The sequence below is a fragment of the Sinohyriopsis cumingii genome, chromosome 13 (assembly GCF_028554795.1).
Source record: "Sinohyriopsis cumingii isolate HCF-2022 chromosome 13, ASM2855479v2, whole genome shotgun sequence".
Classification (NCBI taxonomy): domain Eukaryota; kingdom Metazoa; phylum Mollusca; class Bivalvia; order Unionida; family Unionidae; genus Sinohyriopsis; species Sinohyriopsis cumingii.
Window position 1 is genome coordinate 78,675,391 of NC_142973.1, and position 26,548 is coordinate 78,701,938.

A 26,548-nucleotide genomic window follows, 5' to 3' on the forward strand; every position below is an offset into this window, starting at 1 on the left:
GATATATAACCATAATGGACTTGTTTCTCATTACTCAAAAGCTACAACTGAGTCAAATAAATAATACAATAATATTAACCATAACAATGTTTTAAATTTAGGAAAGAAAGTCACTGGAAAGAAGAAAAAAGTCACAGGAAAAAAAATTTAAAAAAATTAAAATTAATTTGTTCTCATAATTTAGCAGCATTATTATAAACGTTATTGTGGAAATGATAAAAAAATGTAAAACCATGCTTTATTATTAATCAACCTGCTTATATTTATATGACTTATAATAAAACATGTTTATTGAGCAACTATATGCAGTTGCTTAATTAGTTTGAACTCATTAATTAATGATCCTGTATGTGCTAATATGATGAGCAACAGAAGAACACATGGAAATGAATGATGTGTACCCTGTAATTATCACTGAGTGCTACAGAAGAAATAATTATGACAGCAATGGTTGTAACAATGACATTTGATGTGGGTTATAATGAATTGCCATTACACTGGACATGCCTGTAGATGTTATAATGTATTGCTATTACATTAGACATGCCTGTATATGTTATAATGTATTGCTATTACATTGGACATGCCTGTATATGTTATAATGTATTGCTATTACGTTGGACATGCCTGCAGATGTTATAATACATTGTTATTACATCAGACATGCCTGTAGATGTTATCATGTATTGTTATTTTTATAGACATGCCTGTAGATGTTATAATGTATCGCTATTTTATTAGACATGCCTGTAGGTGTCATACTGAACTGCCATTACATTGGACATGCCTGTATATGTTATAATGTATTGCTATTACATTAGACATGCCTGTATATGTTATAATGTATTGCTATTACATTAGACATGCCTGTAGATGTTATAATGCATTGTTATTTTATTAGACATGCCTGTAGGTGTCATACTGAATTGCCATTACATTGGACATGCCTGTAGATGTTATAACACATTGCTATTACATTAGACATTCCTGTAGATGTTATAATTTATTACTATTACATTATACATGCCTGTAGATGTTAAAATGCAATTACATTAGACATGCCTGTAGATGTTATAATGCATTATTATTACATTATACATGCCTGTAGATGTTATAATTCATTACTATTACATTATACATGCCTGTAGATGTTAAAATGCAATTACATTAGACATGCATGTAGATGTTATAATGCATTAATATTACATTGGACATGCCTGTAGAGGTTATAACACATTGTTATTATATTAGACATGCTTGGAGATGTTAAAATACATTGCTATTACATTGGACATGCAGTAGATGTTATAATGCACTGCTGTTACATTGGACATGCTTGTAGATGTAACAATGCATTTCTGTTGCATTGGAGATGCATGTAGATGTTAAAATATATTGTTATTACATTGGACATCTCTATAGTCGTTAAAATACATCACTATTACATTGGACATATCTTTAGTTGTTAAAATACATCACTATTATATTGGACATGTCTGTAGTTTTTAAAATACATGGCTATTACACTGGACATGCCTATAAAGTACATTGTTATTAAATTGACTATGCCTATAGATGTTACAATGCATTGTTATTACATTGGATATGCCTATAGACGTTACAATGCACTGTTATTACATTGGATACGACTGTAGCTGAAATAATGTAACTTAGTTTATTTTAAGTGCTGAGCAGTTTTAATTTCTTAATATTTTTTCCATAGTACGAAATGTGACTTTTAATATGATGTTTTTTCCATGGTAGCAAATGTGACTTTTAATATGATGTTTTTCCTGTGACTTCCTTTCTATTTGCCATTTTAAGAGGGACAGCAATATACTAATGGGTGTTATAGTGAGGGACCATTGCACTTTCTCTCTCTCTCTTTATATATATATATATATATATATATATATATATATATATATATATATATATATATATATATATATATATATACATATATATATATATATATATATATATATATTAAAACTGTCGACATGAGTAACTATCACAGTCCAGTTGGATGTACAGCTATGTAGTATGACCAATTCTTTTAATTTAACTATTTAAGTTTACATGAGAACATATTTCAGTATAACAATGTTCACAACTGCTGCTGGCATGCTATTTACACTGTAAGGTGTACCTGGCATGCTATTTACATTGCAATTTGTACCTGGCATGCTATTTACACTGCATGATGTACCTGGAATACTATTCATACTGCATGGTGTACCTGGCATGGTATTTATTCTTTGAGGTGTACCTGGCATGCTTTTTACCTGGCATGCTATTTATACTGTATGTTGTACTTGGCATGCTATTCACACTGCAATGTGTACCTGGCATGCTATTTATACTGCAAGGTGTACCTGGCATGCTATTTAAACTGTAGGTGTACCTGGCATGCTATTTATACTGCAAGGTGTACCTGGCATGCTATTTATTCTGCAAGGTGTAACTGGCATGCTATTTATACTGCATGATGTACCTGGCATGCTATTTATTCTGCAATATGTGCCTGGCATGCTATTTACACTGCATTATGTACCTGACATGCTATTTATACTGCATGGTATACCTGGCATGCTATTTATTCTGCAAAGTGTACTTGGCATGCTTTTATACTGTAAGGTATACCTGACATGCTATTTATACTGTAAGGTGTACCTGGCATACTATTTACACTGCATGATGTACATGACATGATATTTAAATTGCTAGGTGTACCTGGCATGCTATTTATTCTGCAATGTGTACCTGGCATGCTATTTATACTGTAAGGTATACCTGGCATACTATTTATACTGCATGGTGTACCTAGCATGCTATTTATACTGTAAGGTATAATTGGCATGCTATTGATACTGAATAGTGTACCTGGCATTCTATTTATACTGCATTGTGTACCTGTCATGCTATTTACTCTGTAAGGTGTACCTGTCATGCTATTTGTACTGTAAGGTGTACCTGGCATTCTATTTATACTGCATTATGTACCTGGCATGCGATTTACACAGTAAGATGTACCTGGCATGCTATTGATGCTGCATAGTGTACCTGGCATGCTACTTATACTGTAATGTGTACCTGGCATGTTATTTATACTGCCATGTGTACCTGGCATGCTATTTACACAGTAAGATGTACCTGGCATGCTATTTATACTGTAAGGTGTACCTGGCATGCTATTTATACTGCAAGGTGTACATGGCATGCTATTTACACTGTTTAGTGAAAATAGAAGGCTAAAATGTGTAAGAGTATATTCAGTTTTGGTTCCCTTTTCTAAGGTCCCTGAAAAAGGGGAGAATGTGTAAGGTCCTTAATAAGGGGGAGGATCTACAAGGTCCCTTAGACGGGGGAGAATCTATAAGGTGCTTCAGAAGAGAGAAGGTCCTAAAGGTTAGATGTTCTAAGTTAGAAAGGGGGAGGGTCCTAATGGTTAAATATTCTAAGGTAAATGAGAAAGGGTGTTCCTAAAGGTTAAGTGTTCTAAGATCACTGGGAGGGGGAGGGTCCTCATGGTTAAATGTTCTAAGGTAAATGAGAAAGGGTGTTCCTAAAGGTCAAGTGTTCTAAGATCACTGAGAGGGGGAGGATCCTAATGGTTAAATGTTCTAAGGTAAATGAGAAAGGGTGTTCCTAAAGGTTAAGTGTTCTAAGATCACTGGGAGGGGAGGATCCTAACAGCTAAATGTTCTAAGGTCCATGGGAACAGGGATCCTAAAGGTTACATTTTTAATTACAGTGATGTTATGAAATATTTTTTTAAATAAAATTTTATATATTCAGTCAAATCAGGAAGAAACATATTTAAAATCCAGTAGATCAGGTTCCATTGAATAGATAGGGTGGGGTGGGGTGTGGATGGGTTGGTCCTGAATATGCTAAACTCATACTGTTTCAAAATATAAAATTATGTACAAGAAGCTTGGGGATCTGCACTGATGACCTACCCAAATAGTCACACAAGATGACCTACATACCTGCCACAAAACATGTCACACAAAAAACATGATTTTGGACACCCAAACCAGCAACATGGTCATGTTTCATAAAACATCCATTTTCAGGAATCTCAGCCCCAAAGTTTTTTCACCACCCCTCCAACTCTTATATTTCTTGACCACCATGATATATATAAGTAATCTGGAGTATATTCATAAACAGAAATCAATCCTGCTCAAAGTTCAGGTAAACCTATCCTCAGGCATACAGCTGATATAAGACAATTAGAAGTTAAGGCGTCAGAGATAAAGACCCACCTATCAGAGATTACTTAACTGGTTATGTGACATGTCAAATTGAGACTGCTATGGGTGAGTCAAGTTAGCTAATTTGCATGGTTAAAGTACACAAAGTAGAAATTATCTAAGTCAAGTATATCGAAAGAGATGTGCTGAAGAACAGATATTATTACACCCTACTGCACTGAATGAGAATGTTGAAGCCAACTTTAATAAAGTTTGTGATCAGTGGCAACCTTTCTTTGAAGTCACATTTTTACTCCATATATAAAATGCGAAACATGACTATTTCAGTTGTCGGAATAGTGTTTAAATGTGACTCATTTTTGAAGAAAGTGTTTCTGGAAGCAATGCTCTATCAGCAGAGACCAGCAAAAAACTAATTTAAAAACTCCAAGTTGATGGAATTTTACTTTGTTAAGCGCAGCAGCAACTGGGGATCATTTAATTCTTTGACATCATGCACACATTATCAACATTAAGTATATGATGTCGGTAAAAACAGATTAAGCACAAACTGTATGTAGCATGCAGAACTGACCATTCCTTTTATCATTATTCATTATCATAATCTTATTAAAATACTAACTATTAATTGACCCATGTTTTTCAGGATGATTTTAGTCATGAAATAGATTGACCCATGCTTTTCAGGATGATTTTAGTCATGAAATAGATTGACCCATGCTTTTCAGGATGATTTTAGCCATGAAATAGATTGACCCATGCTTTTCAGGATGATTTTAACCATGAAATTGATTGATTGAAAGACAATAATAAGCACATGCTTGTGTTTGCATAGTTGATTTGTGTTATGTTACCACTATTACTGGACAGAGGTGCTTTTTATTACTGCTGTATTACCTGTAAGGGCCCCATTAAACCTGAAAATATTATGTCCCCCTTCCCCCAATGAAATGGTCAGTCCTAAATGTGATATATATTTATTTTTCTATAGAGACAAACTTATTTCATGATCAAACTGCATCAAAACAGTTCTGACAATGCTAAGGTTATGGTTGGTATGAACGACTCCGTTCTGACAAGGATTTGCTAATCGAGTCCAGCAGGAAAGTTTGGACAACAGTACCATCCAGTCTCTAGCAAGTGGTAAAATGAGGATTAGTGACACTTGCATTACCTTCAAATCCATTATTGAACTAATGAAAGCAGCAAAGACTGCATCAAATTAAATGTTTATTTACCATCCAATAGATTTTAAAGGCACAAATTTGATGTATATTTTTATTGAAGATTAGTGTGGTTGTGATTTATGTTAGTGTTTGCACATGTGTACGTGTATGACGTTGATATTTGACAATGCTAAATCTACCAACTATATCTTTCTTTGTAAGTGTATTGAATTCTTTGAAAAACACAGACTAGTTAATTGTTATTATTCAGATTTGACCTGAATTCACTACTAGTGAACCATGGCATCATGGAAACTCACTAACACTTCACTCTGTGGCATTTACTCCTAGTAACTGGCTACTTATTTTGGGCTAAGGAATATTTCCATTGCACCGAACTCCAATAATCAGACAAGTAATCACAAAGAATTCCTTAAAAGTGGGCACTATAACCAAATGCACATACTCCAAAATTTAATACAATAGATTTCTTGTCATGGAGATTCTAAGTATGACAGATTTCTTGTCATGGGGATTCTCAGTATAATAGATTTCTTGTCATGGGGATTCTGAGTATAATATATATATTACCACATGGATTCTGAGTATAACTGATTCCTTGTGATGGAGATTTTTAGTATATTAGAGCTCTTGTCATGGGGATTATGGGTATTTTAGATCTGTTGTCATGGGATTCTGTATATATTAGATCTGTTGTCATGGGGATTCTGAATACATTAGATATCTTGTCATGGGGATTCTGGGTATATTAGAACTCTTGTCATGGGGATTCTGCATATATTAGATCTCTTTTCATGGGGATTCTGAATATATTAGATCTGTTGTCATGGGGATTCTGGGTATATTAGATCTGTTGTCATGGGGAGTCTGCATAAATTAGATCTCTTGTCATGGGGATTCTGAATATATTAGATCTGTTGTCATGGGGATTCTGGGTATATTAGATCTCTTGTCATGGGGATTCTGGGTATATTAGATCTCTTGTCATGGGGATTCTGCATATATTAGATCTCTTGTCATGGGGTTTCTGAATATAATATATCCTTAAGTTGTTTAAGTTCTGCTAATTAAAACTGCAATTACTAGCACTATGACATAATGGCAATGACTAACACCTTAAAGGTAATCAATTAAGAGCATATAATCTCAAAAAATATTTAAAGCTCAGGATAAGATAACACTTATTACACTGATGCAATACAGTCATGTCTGACTAAAGTCTGACTGGTGGAAAATGAAGCTCAGTCTTGTCTAGCTCAAGTGTGATTGGTCAAAGATGTAGTTCAGTCATGTCTAGCTCAAGTTTCATGCAAAATGAAGTTGCCTTGTCTAGCTCAAGTTTGACTGGTGGAAATGAAGACAGCGTGGACTCATGTTAAAATGCTCTTGTCTGATAAGTCAGCTTCCACAAACCTATGCTGATATAGATTGATGGTTTCAGGGTCTGATATCACCTGTTCATTAAATGATGCAGTTGATGCAGACAATGCATTCATATCGAATTGGCACACATTTTAGACACTTAATGCCTTTTCTCATGGCACTTGAGTTATGATGATCTAAATGGTCCTTTCAGCAATTATATACAGATTATTTCCAGATCAAATCCTATGTCTAACAACTTGTACATCCACACTTTTTAACACGATCCTACCTCCTGTGGTAATTTTTTAAGTTTTTGTGGCTATTTACTACTGTTCTATTAGATACAGCATCCAATCCAATGTGACTTTCACTCATTTGCTATTGTGAAAGTTTCCATTGCTTTGGTCATGTGACTTGACTTGAGCATCCCTGGTTTTTGTCCATGGAGACAATGAAATAAGCAAACAAGTGGAGATCTTATTAGACTGGTTGCTGTATCTGAAGGAACAGCAGCATGTAGCCATGAGCTTAGAAATGGCCACAGGAGGTAGGACTGTGTTATTCCACATTACCCAACCATAACTCAAGAGCTGCTAGAAATACAGGTAAGTGTCAAATATGTCCATCAAAGTCTTAAAGACACATTTATCTGATCAGTTGCACAGATCGGTTGAAGGGGGGGAGGGCTTATTTATTGGACTAAACAATTGCTCAACTTTTTTCTTTGCCCAGACTCCCAAACCTCCACATACCTGACTTAACCATCTTTGCAACACTGCACATTTCTTTTATATATGATTACAGTAATGAATGGTTCTAAATATTTTCTTCCCATAAAAGTAACCTCTATTCAAAATACTCCTACTGCTTTTTTAAGGTTCTCTCTTACACCAACAACAAGAAAATAAAGGACATACACCTCTAAAGTCATTACATTTTATTTTAGATTATTTCATCAAAAGATAATTAAAAGCTGCTGTTGTCTTGTTTTTTTATTTTTTATTTTCACCTACCTTCTGCAGTTTGACCAGTAGATTCACAGCAGGGTAGAAAAATTCAGTTAGGAATCTGTTTATGTTGCCATGGTAACTTTCACTTAGCTTTTGTTTAACTTGTATGATGACAGTTGATGTGTTGTTCCCATAGAGATGCTGTAAACACTCCTCAAAACGTTGATGTTCATCTCTGTCCTCTAAAGCGGTCTGAAAAAAAATCACCTGTTAATAGCCTTCAGATCCAAAAATAGAAAAGCTAAAAATCATATCTGTATCTATACATCATTTGCATGGATATGAATAGACATGAATAGACAGAAAAACATTGTTTTTGATCTCTGAGTACCATTAAAAGCCAGATCAATAGGCTAAAAAATGTTGTTCTTTTTACCTGTGAGGACCATTAAAAGCCATAGACAGAAAAACGTTTTTTTACCTGTGAGGACTATGAAAAGCCATAGACAGAAAAACTTTGGTTTTTTACCTGTGAGGACTATGAAAAGCCATAGACAGAAAAACATTGGGTTTTTTTTTTTACCTGTGAGGACTATGAAAAGCCATAGACAGAAAAACTTTGGTTTTTTACCTGTGAGGACTATTAAAAGCCATAGACAGAAAAACTTTGGTTTTTTACCTGTGAGGACTGTTAAAAGCCAGATCTGTAAAATCTTAATCAGGAAACTTTTTTCCCAAGGTTTTTCCAGGAATCATGGCCACGTCATCTTATTCCTTGAACTGTTATTCCACTTCTGTGTCCTTATTACTTTCTCTTGTTGATATATTTAATTGTGGTCTTGAGCTGAGATCAAAATAATTCCCCATACTTTGTATTAGATTTTCACCCCCACCTGCACAATACAACTCCTACTGCATCCCACCAATTCCAGCCCCAACTCAGAATTTTATTAATATCACCCACCATTTCCGGTCCACTCAAGGCTATAAATCCCACAACATTTCCAGCTTAAACTCAGGAGTCTACATCCCACCTCACCATTTCCAGCCCAATCAGGAGTCTGCATTCCACCCCACCATTTCACTCCCAACTGACTCAGGTTTACATCCCATCCCACCATTACCAGCCACAACTCAAGTCAGTCTACATCCAACCCCACCATTTCCAGACCCAACTCAAGAGTTTACATCCCACTCCATTATTTCAAGCTCCAAATCTGGAATCTACATCCGACCTCAACATTTCCAGCCCAAATCAAGGGTCAATATCCCACCTCACCGTTTCCAGACTCAACTCAGGAGTCTACATCCCACCTCATTTCCAGACATGACTCTGGGGTCTACATTCCACCCCCGTATATTTCCAGCCTCAAATCAAGGGTATACATCCCACTCCATCATTTCCAGACCTTACTCAGGAGTCCACATCCCACCCAACCCTTTCCAGACCTTATGTAGGGAGTCCAGATATCAACCCCACCATTGCCAGCCCCAAATCAGGAGTCTACATCCCACTCCACCATTTAAAGTCCCCTATCAGAAGTCTAACTCCCACCCCACCATTTCCAGCCCCAAATCAGGAGTCAACACCCTATCTCACCATTTCCAGACCTGATTCAGGGGGCTACCACTCCACCATTTCCAGCCCCAACTCACGAGTCTACATCTCACAGAGCAATTTCCAGATCCAACTCAGTGGTCCATTACATTAAATCCATCATGTATATTATGGCTTCTGTATGTGTAAAGTATAGTAAACAAAGATTAAAAAGTATGAGTGCAATTGCAATTTTGGTATATTTGACCTCCGACCCTTTCTCAGGAACCACAGTTGTTTTGGCACCAAACTGAACCTTTCCTGCCAAAAAAATCCACATGGGCAACACATGTACCAAATCTGGTGAATTTGCACCCAGCAGTTTAGGAGGAGCTGAGGTTATTGAAAGATGGATGGAATGACAGATGAATAAACAGATTAACAGAGAGAATCAAAGTAGCCCTGCAGTAAATCTTTGGGATAAAAGTATCTACATCAGATATTTTAGGATTTTAATGCTAGCTGAATTGCAGCCTGGATGAGCGAAACAATCTTCCAACACCATGATGAAATTAAGTTATGATCTTCAAAAACTTTGAAATCTGGGAAAATGTGATTGAAATTTCATCAAACTTCAACAACTATGTCATGATATTTTGAAAAAGATATGAAATATCCTGAGAAATTAATTTCAAAGAACAAACCATGTGCTTGTGCCTATGAGTTCATCACAAACAGTGTGCTTCTGCCTATTTGTCCATCACCTTGAAAAATCCATCAATGACATGATCAGCACATTTAATCTCATCACTTTATGGGTAAGTCCTTTAATTGATAACAGATCTGTCTAGACTTACCATTTACTACAATGTACCCCGATAACTATCAAACAGTCCACTCAGCAACTTACTAACTGACCATTAAAGGCACAGACGTAGCTAGAAGACAGACTGGTACAAATCACTTAAAGGTTATACCATTTTAACTTGGATCAACATTTTCCAAATTAATACTCTGGTTGGAAAAATCTTTGACTTTTCTATGTGTCCAAGGGGAAATTTTCACAAGAGAGCATAAAATCCACATTTTTGTTTACATTTAATACAATGTTATGGGGGAAGAACATTTTGTGAAGGCTGCAAGGAAAGTAGAAACAAATATATTAGCTTTTAAAAAGTGTCAAGAGGGTACATTCTGTGAAGAAATACTACATTTATTCTAATTTAGGTGCCATCAAGATGTGGAGGCCTAACAAATAAAGGCAATACCATCACATCTAAATTAGGTGCCATCAAGATGTGGAGGCCTAACAAATAAAGGCAATACTGTCACATCTAAATTAGGTGTCATCAAGATGTGGAGGCCTAACAAATAAAGGCAATACCATCACATCTAAATTAGGTGCCATCAAGATGTGGAGGCCTAACAAATAAAGGCAATACTGTCACATCTAATTTAGGTGTCATCAAGCTGTGGGACCAAAACAAATGAAGGCAATACCAAATGACACATCAAATTTAAGTGCCATCAAGCTGTGGGGGCATAATGAATGATGGCAATACCAAATGACACCTCTGATCATCCTGGTGTGTGTATTTACTGGTCATTATTTCATTCATCATGGACCAGGCAACACACATTTGGAGGATGGAGATGAGGACTGTGTATCAGCTGTTTTTGAATGTAGTGTCAATGTGTTATACACCAAAAGAGCAAGATGGCAGATGTATGTTAAAGTCATATGTAGGCTGCCTGGTTTCAGGGGTTTGAAGAAGTATGCTATAGGTCAGATGGTTGGTTGTTGGCTTTTTGTAATAGCACTTCCAAAAAATTATTGGCTATATCATGTGAATGAAATTGGAGGTAAATGACTTTCCCAAGGACACACAAGATTGATGACGTACTATCTCTTTCAAAATAAAGACATAAACTTTGATCCCTTCATTACTGAATCAACCAGACTGGAAAATTTGTAGATTCTATCTTGAATGTGCCAATCATCAGGATCATCTTTACAGATGAACTCATCACAAATGACTGTAAACAAGGATGAATGCGTGCAAAATACTGGAATATTTATTTGTTTATTATTTATAAGAGTACAGGCAATCCAAAATCATTTAAAAAATGTATAGGTGGATGTACATTTTCTTGTGCAAGTCTTGCTTTAATATATATATATATATATATATATATATATATATATATATATATATATATATATATATATATATACACACACACACACACACACACACACACGCAGAGTAAGGGTCATTACACAGCAAAGAATTCTTTTAAAAAGTACCCATCTCTAATTGCCCTTCTAATATTATGCAGTAAAAACCTCTTCATATTAAATAAATATGCCTCGGATGCGGGAGGTCGCAGGTTCGAACCCTGGCCAAGTCATACCAAAGACTTAGAAAAATGGTAGAAGCAGCTACCTTGCTTGGCACTCAGCATTAAGAGGCTCAAGTTAGGACTGATCGTCCTGGTGTCAGTATTAAATGAGACTTGGTGGTACACATGATCCTACATGTCTGCAGCATGATGCCCCAGTGCTAGACATCACTATATACTGCCTCACTGTAAAAATTGTAGCAAAAGGATTGAATTTTTAAAAAAGATACATTAAAAATCCAAATCACACACACACACACATGCACACATCAAATCCACAAATAATAATAATAATAATGCTTTATTTATAGAGGGTGACTCATTAGTCAAGATCATGCTATCTCTTCTTAAATACTCTAATATTTTCAGCAGATTTTACATGCAGTGGAAGGTATTTTAATGGGAGCTTTTATTTCAGTATAAAACAATTAACGAGATCATAATTACTGTTCATTCATAACTTTATAAATGAACATGTATTCTTTGCGCTTAAATGTTTTAACTGTTCAATCATATACATAAACAGTACTGAGAAAGCTAACCTGAAGCTTTCATCCTCACACTAAGGCCTTCACCAGCTGACTGATTTAATCCCTATTGAATGTTAACATCACTCAATAGAATGGAAAGTGATGTTAACAGATTGTCCCAGTTGTATGGCAGGTTGTAATGATCCCTGTCAGTGTTCAGCATTGGTTAGTGCACACACATGTTGATCAATTCTTTAACCCCCTACTCAAACCACACTTGTTCTCGATCTAAGATATTTACTGAGTTCCAAGTTTGTTCTTGTTTTAAATCTTTTGGGTTAGATGTAATTACTTTGTCTCAATGACGTAATGTTTTGACCTCACCAGTTTTCAAAACTAATGGATGGTGCAAGTCAAAATCAAGTTACTAGTAAAATCAAGTTACTAGTAAAATCAAGTTACTAGTTGGTTGGTGTAGGTTTATGATAAACTGTAATTCTTAAAGCATCATCGATGTTTCTGAAGGTGTTTGTGTCCAAAACAGATAATTCACACTATTTTTCTTTTTGAAGTGAAATTAATATCTTAATCAATGCTATTAATAGGATCTGTGAATTCTATCGCATATTCTATCTACTGCTAAATGTGTGTGTCATCCCAATGTCTGTACCACCAACATGGGGATGTCAGGAGCAGTGATGACTGCTAGTGACTCAAAAGGGGAAACAGGTGACTGCTAATGACTCAAAAGGGGAAACAGGTGACCCCATAGCAGCTCCATGTATCTGAAAGTAGACAGTTCCATCATTCACAAAGTATGTGCACTTCAATCACAACTCAAACAGTTTTGTTACTTGTTGTGGTGACAGTTGTGTCCGATATGTAAGGATACTGTCAGATGATAATATGTCATGAATAACTGACAAAGCATTACCAACCGGTGTACTTTACCAACCAGTGCACTAGTAAATAAGGCACATAGTCAATATGAAACCAACACTTCATCCTCCAACACACTCTTATCCTTAATCAGGCTGGCAAATTGTTTTGAATTCTTGATGTTCAGTATTTCCAACTAATGGTGCCAAAATCTTGGCAAAATATTTTGCACAACTGTAGGTAATAGAACCCACTCTACTGACTATTGGTCACAACGGCCTATATATTCTGCTTAGGGATTTTTGGTAACCCATAGAATTTTAGAGGTGTTTCGTTAGTAGGATATAATAGTCTACTAAGTGACCAATCAATTACCTTCTCTTTCTCACGTAAATCTCTGATGTAATCCAAAAGTTCTTTCTTGTACTTGGTAGTGGGGTCACATCTTGTATGTGTTGGAGTCCTGAAGCATGTTCACATATGTTTCTTTGTAAATGGATTTGTCCATTAAAACCATACACCAACCCTTATCAGCAGGAAGAATAATGATATTTGTTAACATCACTCACTGTGTTACATGATGCATTCTTTGTGCTATCACAATATCATGACATCAACTGTGTTACATGATGCATTCATTCTTTGTGCTATCACAATATCGTGACATCAACTGTGTTACATGATGCATTCTTTGTGCTATCACAATATCATGACATCAACTGTGTTACATGATGCATTCATTCTTTGTGCTATTACAATATCATCATGTAAACATGAGAAGATGAAACTGCATGAAGGATCTTTAAACTTTCTGCTCCAATAGTAACCTAAAACCTGAGTATTCAGACAAGGTCTACTACCTACTTATAAACCTGAGTATTCAGACAAGGTCTATCACCTACCTAATAAACCTGAGTATTTAGACAAGGTCTATCACATACCTAATAAACCTGAGTATTCAGACAAGGTCTATCACCAACCTAATAAACCTGAGTATTCAGACAAGGTCTATCACCAACCTAATAAACCTGAGTATTCAGACAAGGTCTACTACCTACTTATAAACCTGAGTATTCAGACAAGGTTTATCACCTACCTAATAAACCTGAGTATTTAGACAAGGTCTATCACATACCTAATAAACCTGAGTATTCAGACAAGGTCTATCACCTACCTAATAAACCTGAGTATTCAGACAAGGTCTACTACCTACTTATAAACCTGAGTATTCAGACAAGGTCTATCACCAACCTAATAAACCTGAGTATTCAGACAAGGTCTATCACCTACCTTATAAACCTGAGTATTCAGACAAGGTCCATCACTTACATAATAAACCTGAGTATTCAGACAAAATCAACTACCTACTTGTAAACCTGAGTATTCAGACAAAGTCAACTACCTACTTGTAAACCTGAGTATTCAGACAAGGTCTATCACTTACCTAATAAACCTGAGTATTCAGACAAGGTCAGCTACCTACTTGTAAACCTGAGTATTCAGACAAAATCAACTACCTACTTGTAAACCTGAGTATTCAGACAAGGTCAACTACCTATTTGTAAACCTGAGTATTCAGACAAGGTCTATCACTTACCTAATAAACCTGAGTATTCAGACAAAATCAACTACCTATTTGTAAACCTGAGTATTCAGACAAGGTCCATCACTTACCTAATAAACCTGAGTATTCAGACAAAATCAACTACCTACTTGTAAACCTGAGTATTCAGACAAGGTCTATCACTTACCTAATAAACCTGAGTATTCAGACAAGGTCAACTACCTACTTGTAAACCTGAGTATTCAGACGAGGCCTATCTATGTTATAAAAACAACTACTTCTAGGCTTCTCCACTTTTTTATACCTTCATCTAAATTTGATGGTACATCAGTATCATTTGTCAAATACTGAAGGACTCCTGTGTCAGTAAGCTGTCTTTTATATTCAGTCCAATTCTGGTTCATATTTTCTTGAGATAAAACTGTGTATACATGCTTTTGTACTTTGAGTAATGACCAAAATATCTTATAGGGTATTGGCATCATTTCTATATATGTGAAAGTCCTTCAAGCTGGGACACTTTCTCTCAAATTTCATTTTAAAAAATTTGAGGATATTATTAAAAGTTTTTGTATTTTCAGTAAAAAAGCAGAGTTTGACAGAAGAATGGTAGAATTTCAATAAATGCCATGATGCTTTGTCAAATATTTCAAAACTGTGCTGAGTGGCTTGTGAGAACATCATTCAGAGAATTTTCTGCTTTTTGTTTTGCAACTGTAGCCACACATGGACAGTCTGTCAAGCTTAATGGTCAATCTTCAACATCTGTGTATATATGAAAGACCTTTATTGCAGAATGTTTTTTTGTTGTTGTGTTAAACATTGTCAAATTCAGGTGAACAGCTTCTGAGAATTTATTTAAGTTGAGGGTTTCTTCTCCATTTTTCATAATGATGGCATCAGCTGATTATGGATTGACATCATTTTAACACACTTTAAATACCTTCATATCAGTATGCTTATTAAATTTGGCCAAAGTCTGTTGCAACCAGTATGGTCATTAAATCTGGCCAAAGTATGTTACAACCAGTATACTTATTAAATCTGGCCTATGTCTGTTACAACCAGTGTACTTATTAAATCTGGCCTAAGTCTGTTACAACCAGTATGCTTATTAAATTTGGCCAAAGTCTGTTGCAACCCATATGGTCCTTTAATCTGGCCAAAGTATGTTACAACCAGTATACTTATTAAATCTGGCCTATGTCTGTTACAACCAGTAAGCTTATTAATTTCGGCCAAAGTCCGTCACAACCAGTATGCTTATTAATTTTGGCCAAAGTCTGTCACAACCAGTATGCTTATTAATTTTCACCAAAGTCTGTTACAACCAGTATGCTTATTAATTTTTGGCCCAAGTCTGTTACAACCAGTATGCTTATTAAATATGACCAAAGTCTGTTACAACCAGTATGCTTATTAAATTTGGCCAAAGTCTGTTACAACCAGTATGCTTATTAAATCTGGCCTAAGTCTGTTACAACCAGTAAGCTTATTAATTTCAGCCAAAGTCTGTTACAATCAGTATGCTTATTAATTTTGGCCAAAGTCTGTCACAACCAGCATGCTTATTAATTTTGGCCAAAGTCTGTCACAACCAGTATGCTAATTAAATTTGGCCTAAATCTGTTATAACTAGTATGCTTATTAATTTTCACCAAAGTCTGTTACAACCAGTAAGCTTATTAATTTCGGCCAAAGTCTGTCACAACCAGTATGCTTATTAATTTTGGCCAAAGTCTGTCACAACCAGTATGCTTATTAATTTTCACCAAAGTCTGTTACAACCAGCATGCTTATTAATTTTTGGCCCAAGTCTGTTACAACCAGTATGCTTATTAAATATGACCAAAGTCTGTTACAACCAGTATGCTTATTAAATTTGGCCAAAGTCTGTTACAACCAGTATGCTTATTAAATCTGGCCTAAGTCTGTTACAACCAGTAAGCTTATTAATTTCAGCCAAAGTCTGTTACAATCAGTATGCTTATTAATTTTGGCCAAAGTCTGTCACAACCAGCATGCTTATTAATTTTGGCCAAAGTCTGTCACAACCAGTATGCTAATTAAATTTGGCCTAAATCTGTTATAACTAGTATGCTTATTAATTTTCACCAAAGTCTTTTACAACCAGTAAGCTTATTAATTTCGGCCAAAGTCTGTCACAACCAGTATGCTTATTAATTTTGGCCAAAGTCTGTCACAACCAGTATGCTTATTAATTTTCACCAAAGTCTGTTACAACCAGCATGCTTATTAATTTTTGGCCCAAGTCTATTACAACCAGTATGCTTATTAAATATGACCAAAGTCTGTTACAACCAGTATGCTTATTAAATTTGGCCAAAGTCTGTTACAACCAGTATGCTTATTAAATCTGGCCTAAGTCTGTTACAACCAGTAAGCTTATTAATTTCAGCCAAAGTCTGTTACAACCAGTATGCTTATTAATTTTGGCCAAAGTCTGTCACAACCAGTATGCTTATTAATTTTGGCCAAAGTCTGTCACAACCAGTATGCTTATTAAATTTGGCCTAAATCTGTTATAACTAGTATGCTTATTAATTTTCACCAAAGTCTGTTACAACCAGTATGCTTATTAAATTTGGCCTAAATCTGTTATAACTAGTATGCTTATTAATTTTCACCAAAGTCTGTTACAACCAGTATGCTTATTAATTTTTGGCCCAAGTCTGTTGCAACCAGTATACTTATTAAATCTGGCCTATGTCTGTTACAACCAGTATGCTTATTAATTTTGGCCAAAGTCTGTCACAACCAGTATGCTTATTAATTTTGGCCAAAGTCTGTCACAACCAGTATGCTTATTAAATTTGGCCTAAATCTGTTATAACTAGTATGCTTATTAATTTTCACCAAAGTCTGTTACAACCAGTATGCTTATTAATTTTTGGCCCAAGTCTGTTGCAACCAGTATACTTATTAAATCTGGCCAAAGTCTGTTACAACCAGTATACTTATTAAATCTGGCCAAAGTCTGTTACAACCAGTATACTTATTAAATCTGGCCAAAGTCTGTTACAACCAGTATACTTATTAAATCTGGCCTATCTCTGTTACAACCAGTATGCTTATTAAATCTGGCCAAAGTATGTTACAACCAGTATACTTATTAAATCTGGCCTATGTCTGTTACAACCAGTATGCTTATTAATTTTTGGCCAAAGTCTGTTGCAACCAGTATGCTTATTAATTTTTGGCCAAAGTCTGTTGCAACCAGTATGCTTATTAAATCTGGCCTATGTCTGTTACAACCAGTATGCTTATTAAATCTGGCCAAAGTCTGTTACAACCAGTATGCTTATTAAATCTGGCCTATGTCTGTTGCAACCAGTATGCTTATTAAATCTGGCCAAAGTCTGTTACAACCAGTATGCTTATTAAATCTGGCCAAAGTCTGTTGCAACCAGTATGCTTATTAAATCTGGCCTATGTCTGTTGCAACCAGTATGCTTATTAAATCTGGCCAAAGTCTGTTGCAACCAGTATGCTTATTAAATCTGGCCTATGTCTGTTGCAACCAGTCTGCTTATTAAATCTGGCCAAAGTCTGTTACAACCAGTATGCTTATTAAATCTGGCCAAAGTCTGTTGCAACCAGTATGCTTATTAAATCTGGCCTATGTCTGTTGCAACCAGTATGCTTATTAAATCTGGCCAAAGTCTGTTACAACCAGTATGCTTATTAAATCTGGCCAAAGTCTGTTGCAACCAGTATGCTTATTAAATCTGGCCTATGTCTGTTGCAACCAGTATGCTTATCAAATCTGGCCAAAGTCTGTTGCAACCAGTATGCTTATTAAATCTGGCCTATGTCTGTTGCAACCAGTATGCTTATTAAATCTGGCCAAAGTCTGTTGCAACCAGTATGCTTATTAAATCTGGCCAAAGTCTGTTACAACCAGTATGCTTATTAAATCTGGCCAAAGTCTGTTGCAACCAGTATGCTTATTAAATCTGGCCTATGTCTGTTGCAACCAGTATGCTTATTAAATCTGGCCTATGTCTGTTGCAACCAGTATGCTTATTAAATCTGGCCAAAGTCTGTTACAACCAGTATGCTTATTAAATCTGGCCTAAGTCTGTTACAACCAGTATGCTTATTAAATCTGGCCAAAGTCTGTCACAACCAGTATGCTTATTAATTTTTGGCCAAAGTCTGTCACAACCAGTATGCTTATTAATTTTTGGCCAAAGTCTGTCACAACCAGTATGCTTATTAATTTTTGGCCAAAGTCTGTTACAACCAGTATGCTTATTAATTTTTGGCCAAAGTCTGTTACAACCAGTATGCTTATTAAATCTGGCCAAAGTCTGTTACAACCAGTATACTTATTAAATCTGGCCAAAGTCTGTTACAACCAGTATGCTTATTAAATCTGGCCAAAGTCTGTTACAACCAGTATGCTTATTAAATCTGGCCTAAGTCTGTTACAACCAGTATGCTTATTACATCTGGCCAAAGTCTGTCACAACCAGTATGCTTATTAATTTTTGGCCAAAGTCTGTCACAACCAGTATGCTTATTAATTTTTGGCCAAAGTCTGTTACAACCAGTATGCTTATTAATTTTTGGCCAAAGTCTGTTACAACCAGTATGCTTATTAAATCTGGCCAAAGTCTGTTACAACCAGTATGCTTATTAAATTTGGCCAAAGTCTGTCACAACCAGTATGCTTATTAAATCTGGCCCAAGTCTGTTACAACCAGTATGCTTATTAATTTTTGGCCAAAGTCTGTTACAACCAGTATGCTTATTAAATCTGGCCAAAGTCTGTTACAACCAGTATACTTATTAAATCTGGCCAAAGTCTGTTACAACCAGTATGCTTATTAAATCTGGCCAAAGTCTGTTACAACCAGCATGCTTATTAAATCTGGCCTAAGTCTGTTACAACCAGTATGCTTATTAAATCTGGCCAAAGTCTGTCACAACCAGTATGCTTATTAATTTTTGGCCAAAGTCTGTCACAACCAGTATGCTTATTAATTTTTGGCCAAAGTCTGTTACAACCAGTATGCTTATTAATTTTTGGCCAAAGTCTGTTACAACCAGTATGCTTATTAAATCTGGCCCAAGTCTGTTACAACCAGTATGCTTATTAAATTTGGCCAAAGTCTGTCACAACCAGTATGCTTATTAAATCTGGCCCAAGTCTGTTACAACCAGTATGCTTATTAAATCTGGCCAAAGTCTGTTACAACCAGTATACTTATTAAATCTGGCCAAAGTCTGTTACAACCAGTATACTTATTAAATCTGGCCTATGTCTGTTACAACCAGTATACTTATTAAATCTGGCCTATGTCTGTTACAACCAGTATACTTATTAAATCTGGCCTATGTCTGTTACAACCAGTATGCTTATTAAATTTGGCCTATGTCTGTTACAACCAGTATACTTATTAAATCTGGCCAAAGTCTGTTACAACCAGTATGCTTATTAATTTTTGGCCAAAGTCTGTTACAACCAGTATGCTTATTAAATTTGGCCTATGTCTGTTACAACCAGTATACTTATTAAATCTGGCCAAAGTCTGTTACAACCAGTATGCTTATTAATTTTTGGCCAAAGTCTGTTACAACCAGTATGCTTATTAATTTTTGGCCAAAGTCTGTTACAACCAGTATGCTTATTAATTTTTGGCCAAAGTCTGTTACAACCAGTATGCTTATTAAATCTGGCCCAAGTCTGTTACAACCAGTATGCTTATTAAATTTGGCCAAAGTCTGTCACAACCAGTATGCTTATTAAATCTGGCCCAAGTCTGTTACAACCAGTATGCTTATTAAATCTGGCCAAAGTCTGTTACAACCAGTATACTTATTAAATGTGGCCAAAGTCTGTTACAACCAGTATACTTATTAAATCTGGCCTATGTCTGTTACAACCAGTATGCTTATTAAATTTGGCCTATGTCTGTTACAACCAGTATACTTATTAAATCTGGCCAAAGTCTGTTACAACCAGTATGCTTATTAATTTTTGGCCAAAGTCTGTTACAACCAGTATGCTTATTAATTTTTGGCCAAAGTCTGTTACAACCAGAATGCTTATTAATTTTTGGCCAAAGTCTGTTACAACCACTATGCTTATTAATTTTTGGCCTAAGTCTGTTACAACCAGTATGCTTATTAAATCTGGCCTAAGTCTGTTACAACCAGTAAGCTTATTAATTTTTGGCCAAAGTCTGTTACAACCAGTATGCTTATTAATTTTGGCCAAAGTCTGTTACAACCAGTATGCTTATTAATTTTGGCCAAAGTCTGTTACAACCAGTATGCTTATTAAACTTGGCCAAAGTCTGTTACAACCAGTATGCTTATTAATTTTGGCCTATGTCTGTTACAACCAGTATGCTTATTAATTTTGGCCTATGTCTGTTACAACCAGTATGCTTATTAAATCTGGCCTATGTCTGTTACAACCAGTATACTTATTAAATCTGGCCTATATCTGTTACAACCAGTATGCTTATTAATTTTGGCCTATATCTGTTACAACCAGCATGCTTATTAATTTTGGCCTATATCTGTTACAACCAGTATGCTTATTAAATTTGGCCTATGTCTGTTACAACCAGTATGCTTATTAATTTTGGCCTATATCTGTTACAACCAGTATGCTTATTAAATTTGGCCTATGTCTGTTACAACCAGTATGCTTATTAAATTTGGCCTATGTCTCTTACAACCAGTATGCTTATTAAATTTGGCCTATGTCTGTTACAACCAGTATGCTTATTAAATCTGGCCTATGTCTGTTACAACCAGTATACTTATTAAATCTGGCCTATGTCTGTTACAACCAGTATGCTTATTAAATTTGGCCTATGTCTGTTACAACCAGTATACTTATTAAATCTGGCCTATGTCTGTTACAACCAGTATGCTTATTAAATCTGGCCTATGTCTGTTACAACCTGTATGCTTATTTATTTTGGCCAAAGTCTGTTACAACCAGTATGCTTATTAATTTTGGCCAAAGTCTGTTACAACCAGTATGCTTATTAATTTTGGCCAAAGTCTGTTACAACCAGTATGCTTATTAAATCTGGCCTATGTCTGTTACAACCAGTATGCTTATTAAATCTGGCCTATGTCTGTTACAACCAGTATGCTTATTAAATTTGGCCTATGTCTGTTACAACTAGTATACTTATTAAATCTGGCCTATGTCTGTTACAACCAGTATGCTTATTAAATCTGGCCTATGTCTGTTACAACCAGTATGCTTATTAATTTTGGCCAAAGTCTGTTACAACCAGTATGCTTATTAATTTTGGCCAAAGTCTGTTACAACCAGTATGCTTATTAATTTTGGCCAAAGTCTGTTACAACCAGTATGCTTATTAAATCTGGCCTATGTCTGTTACAACCAGTATGCTTATTAAATTTGGCCTATGTCTGTTACAACCAGTATACTTATTAAATCTGGCCAAAGTCTGTTACAACCAGTATGCTTATTAATTTTTGGCCAAAGTCTGTTACAACCAGTATGCTTATTAATTTTTGGCCAAAGTCTGTTACAACCAGTATGCTTATTAATTTTTGGCCAAAGTCTGTTACAACCACTATGCTTATTAATTTTTGGCCTAAGTCTGTTACAACCAGTATGCTTATTAAATCTGGCCTAAGTCTGTTACAACCAGTAAGCTTATTAATTTTTGGCCAAAGTCTGTTACAACCAGTATGCTTATTAATTTTGGCCAAAGTCTGTTACAACCAGTATGCTTATTAATTTTGGCCAAAGTCTGTTACAACCAGTATGCTTATTAAATTTGGCCAAAGTCTGTTACAACCAGTATGCTTATTAATTTTGGCCTATGTCTGTTACAACCAGTATGCTTATTAATTTTGGTTTATGTCTGTTACAACCAGTATGCTTATTAAATCTGGCCTATGTCTGTTACAACCAGTATACTTATTAAATCTGGCCTATATCTGTTACAACCAGTATGCTTATTAATTTTGGCCTATATCTGTTACAACCAGTATGCTTATTAATTTTGGCCTATATCTGTTACAACCAGTATGCTTATTAAATTTGGCCTATGTCTGTTACAACCAGTATGCTTATTAATTTTGGCCTATATCTGTTACAACCAGTATGCTTATTAAATTTGGCCTATGTCTCTTACAACCAGTATGCTTATTAAATTTGGCCTATGTCTGTTACAACCAGTATACTTATTAAATCTGGCCTATGTCTGTTACAACCAGTATGCTTATTAAATCTGGCCTATGTCTGTTACAACCAGTATGCTTATTAATTTTGGCCAAAGTCTGTTACAACCAGTATGCTTATTAATTTTGGCCAAAGTCTGTTACAACCAGTATGCTTATTAATTTTGGCCAAAGTCTGTTACAACCAGTATGCTTATTAATTTTGGCCAAAGTCTGTTACAACCAGTATGCTTATTAAATCTGGCCTATGTCTGTTACAACCAGTATGCTTATTAAATCTGGCCTATGTCTGTTACAACCAGTATACTTATTAAATCTGGCCTATGTCTGTTACAACCAGTATGCTTATTAAATCTGGCCTATGTCTGTTACAACCAGTATGCTTATTAATTTTGGCCAAAGTCTGTTACAACCAGTATGCTTATTAATTTTGGCCAAAGTCTGTTACAACCAGTATGCTTATTAATTTTGGCCAAAGTCTGTTACAACCAGTATGCTTATTAAATCTGGCCAAAGTCTGTTACAACCAGTATGCTTATTAAATCTGGCCTATGTCTGTTACAACCAGTATGCTTATTAAATCTGGCCTATGTCTGTTACAACCAGTATGCTTATTAAATCTGGCCTATGTCTGTCACAACCAGTATGCTTATTAAATCTGGCCTATATCTGTTACAACCAGTATGCTTATTAAATCTGGCCTATGTCTGTCACAACCAGTATGCTTATTAAATCTGGCCTATATCTGTTACAACCAGTATGCTTATTAAATCTGGCCTATGTCTGTTACAACCAGTATGCTTATTAAATCTGACCTATGTCTGTCACAACCAGACTGTTACTGGTGTAATATTTTTTAATTTTAAAAAATCTGAATCTCGTAACTCATAAAATCATGTTGTCAAAATTGAAGTGCTATATGGTTGACAATTCAGCTAGTACACATATTTAATAGTTTGTTACGGGGATTATCCTGAATCAGATGCAGTGTTCCACAAGGTTCAATACAAGGTTGTCTACTCTTCTCTATTTTATACATGAATTTTCCTTTACTGAATTTATTAACACTGATACAACTCTATCAACCTCAACTAATGCTACACAGTGTAGATGAAAAACTAAGCTCATTTTGAAGCAAAGCAAAGATGGCCAGTGCAGGGCTCGAGATGGTAATCTGTGAAATAAAATGAATATTTATTGGAACATCCAAAAAAAAACTGTTGAAAATGATCAAGAAGGACTTCAACTTAAATTTTGGGATCAGTATATGGAAAATGTACAACAAGAAAAACTCCTTAGGGTGTATACTGTTGGTACTCAGAGAAAGGAAAAGCACATGTACTTTATCAGTCAATCACTTAACTTGAAGATAACTTTGCTTCAAAACATTACAAAATATCTTGAAGAATGCCTATATATACTAACAATAATTGAGGACTTCTTTAATAAGGCCTATATACTAATAATATGTGATGACTTTTTAACTATGCCTATATACTAAAAATATAATTGATGACTTTTTATTAAAGCCTATATACTAACAATAATTGATGATGTTTTAATAAGGCCTATATACTAACAATAATTGATGACTTTTTAATAAAGCCTATATACTAACAATAATTGATGATGTTTTAATAAGGCCTATATACTAACAATAATTGATGACTTTTTAATAAAGCCTATATACTAACAATAATTGATGACTTTTTAATAAAGCCTATATACTAACAATAATTGATGATGTTTTAATAAGGCCTATATACTAACAATAATTGAGGACTTTTTAATAAAGCCTATATACTAACAATAATTGATGATGTTTTAATAAGGCCTATATACTAACAATAATTGATGACTTTTTAATAAAGCCTATATACTAACAATAATTGATGATGTTTTAATAAGGCCTATATACTAACAATAATTGAGGACTTCTTTAATAAGGCCTATATACTAATAATATGTGATGACTTTTTAACTATGCCTATATACTAACAATAATTGAGAACTTATTTAACAAGGCCTATATACTAACAATATTTTATGACTTTTTAACTATGGCTATATACTAACAATAATTGATGACTTTTTAATAAAGCCTATATACTAACAATAATTGATGATGTTTTAATAAGGCCTATATACTAACAATTTTTGATGACTTTTTAATAAAGCCTGTATACTAACAATAATTAATGACCTTTGTAACAAGGCCTATATACTAACAATATTTGATGACATTTTAACTATGTCTATATACTAACAATATTTGATGACATTTTAACTATGTCTATATACTAACAATATTTGATGACATTTTAACTATGTCTATATACTAACAATATTTGATGACATTTTAACTATGTCTATATACTAACAATAATTAAGGACTTCTATAATAAGGCCTGTAAAATAAAAATATTTGATGACTTTTTAACTATGCCTTTTTACTAACAATAATTTATTCCTTTTTAATAAGGCCTATATACTAAGAATAATTAAAGACTTTTTTAATAAGGCCTATATACTAACAATATTTGATGACCTTTTAACTATGTCTATATAACAATAACTGATGATTTTATAATAAGGCCTATATGCTAACAATATTTAATGACTTTTAAATTATGCCTATGCACTAACAATAATTGATGACTTTTTAACGATGCCTATATACTGACAATAATTTGAGGACTTCTTTAATAAGGCCTATATACTAAAAATATTTGATGACTTTTTAACTATGCCTTTATACTAACAATAATTTATACCCTTTTTATCTAGATACTAGCATCATTTGATGACTTTTTAACTATGTCTATATAACAATAACTGGTGATTTTCTAATAAGGCCTATATGCTAACACTATTTAATGACTTTTTAATTATGCCTATATACTAACAATATTTTATGACTTTTTAACTGTTCATATAACAATAATTGATGACTTTTCAACTATGCCTTTATACTAACATTGATTGATGACTTTTTAACTACGTGGGGAAATTTTACAAAAGCACACTTTGGCAGGATAAATAAATTTTAAAAATGTGCCACATGCACCATAACAAATTTAACACCTCAAATAACATCTGAAACTCTGGTCAAAGAGTTAAAATGGAACAAAATATCAAAGTGATATCTTCAGCATGGTACGTTTTATTTTGATGAAGATATACCAACATGAATGACTGATTTGTTTCAAGCACACAGTACTGTCCTCTTTGCAGTCAATCACACACGGGAATTAACAATTCAAACACATAGTACAGAGTCCCCTTTGCAGTCAATCACACATGGGAATTACAAATTCAAACACACACTACAGAGTCCCCTTTGCAGTCAATCACACATGGGAAATACAAATTCAAACACACACTACAGAGTCCCCTTTGCAATCAATCCCACATGGGAATTACAAATTCAAACACACAGTACTGAGTCCTCTTTGCAGTCAATCACACATGGGAATTAATAATTCAAACACACAGTACTGAGTCCTCTTTGCAGTCAATTACACATGGAAATTAAAAATTCAAGCACACATTACTGAGTCCTCTTTGCAGTCAGTCACAGATCGGAAATAAAAATTCAAAAACACTATAGAGTCCTCTTTGCAGTCAATCACACATGGGAATAAAACATTCAAATACAGTACTGAGTCCTCTTTGCAGTCAATCACACATGGGAATAAAACATTCAAATACAGTACTGAGTCCTCTTACAGTCAATCACACATGGGAATTAAAAATTCAAAA

The 26,548-nt window shown here is 34.7% G+C and overlaps 1 protein-coding gene across 2 annotated transcripts in view; it reads right to left on the reverse strand.

The window, feature by feature from the left end:
• LOC149785868 (puratrophin-1-like) overlaps positions 1-26,548 on the reverse strand; it is a 332,239-nt gene that overhangs the window by 217,297 nt on the left and 88,394 nt on the right. For both annotated transcript variants that reach the window (XM_089979848.1, XM_089979847.1), the window contains exon 2: positions 7,789-7,977. In XM_089979848.1, coding sequence (XP_089835974.1) covers positions 7,789-7,977 — 189 coding nt within the window. The remainder of the gene's footprint in view (positions 1-7,788; positions 7,978-26,548) is intronic.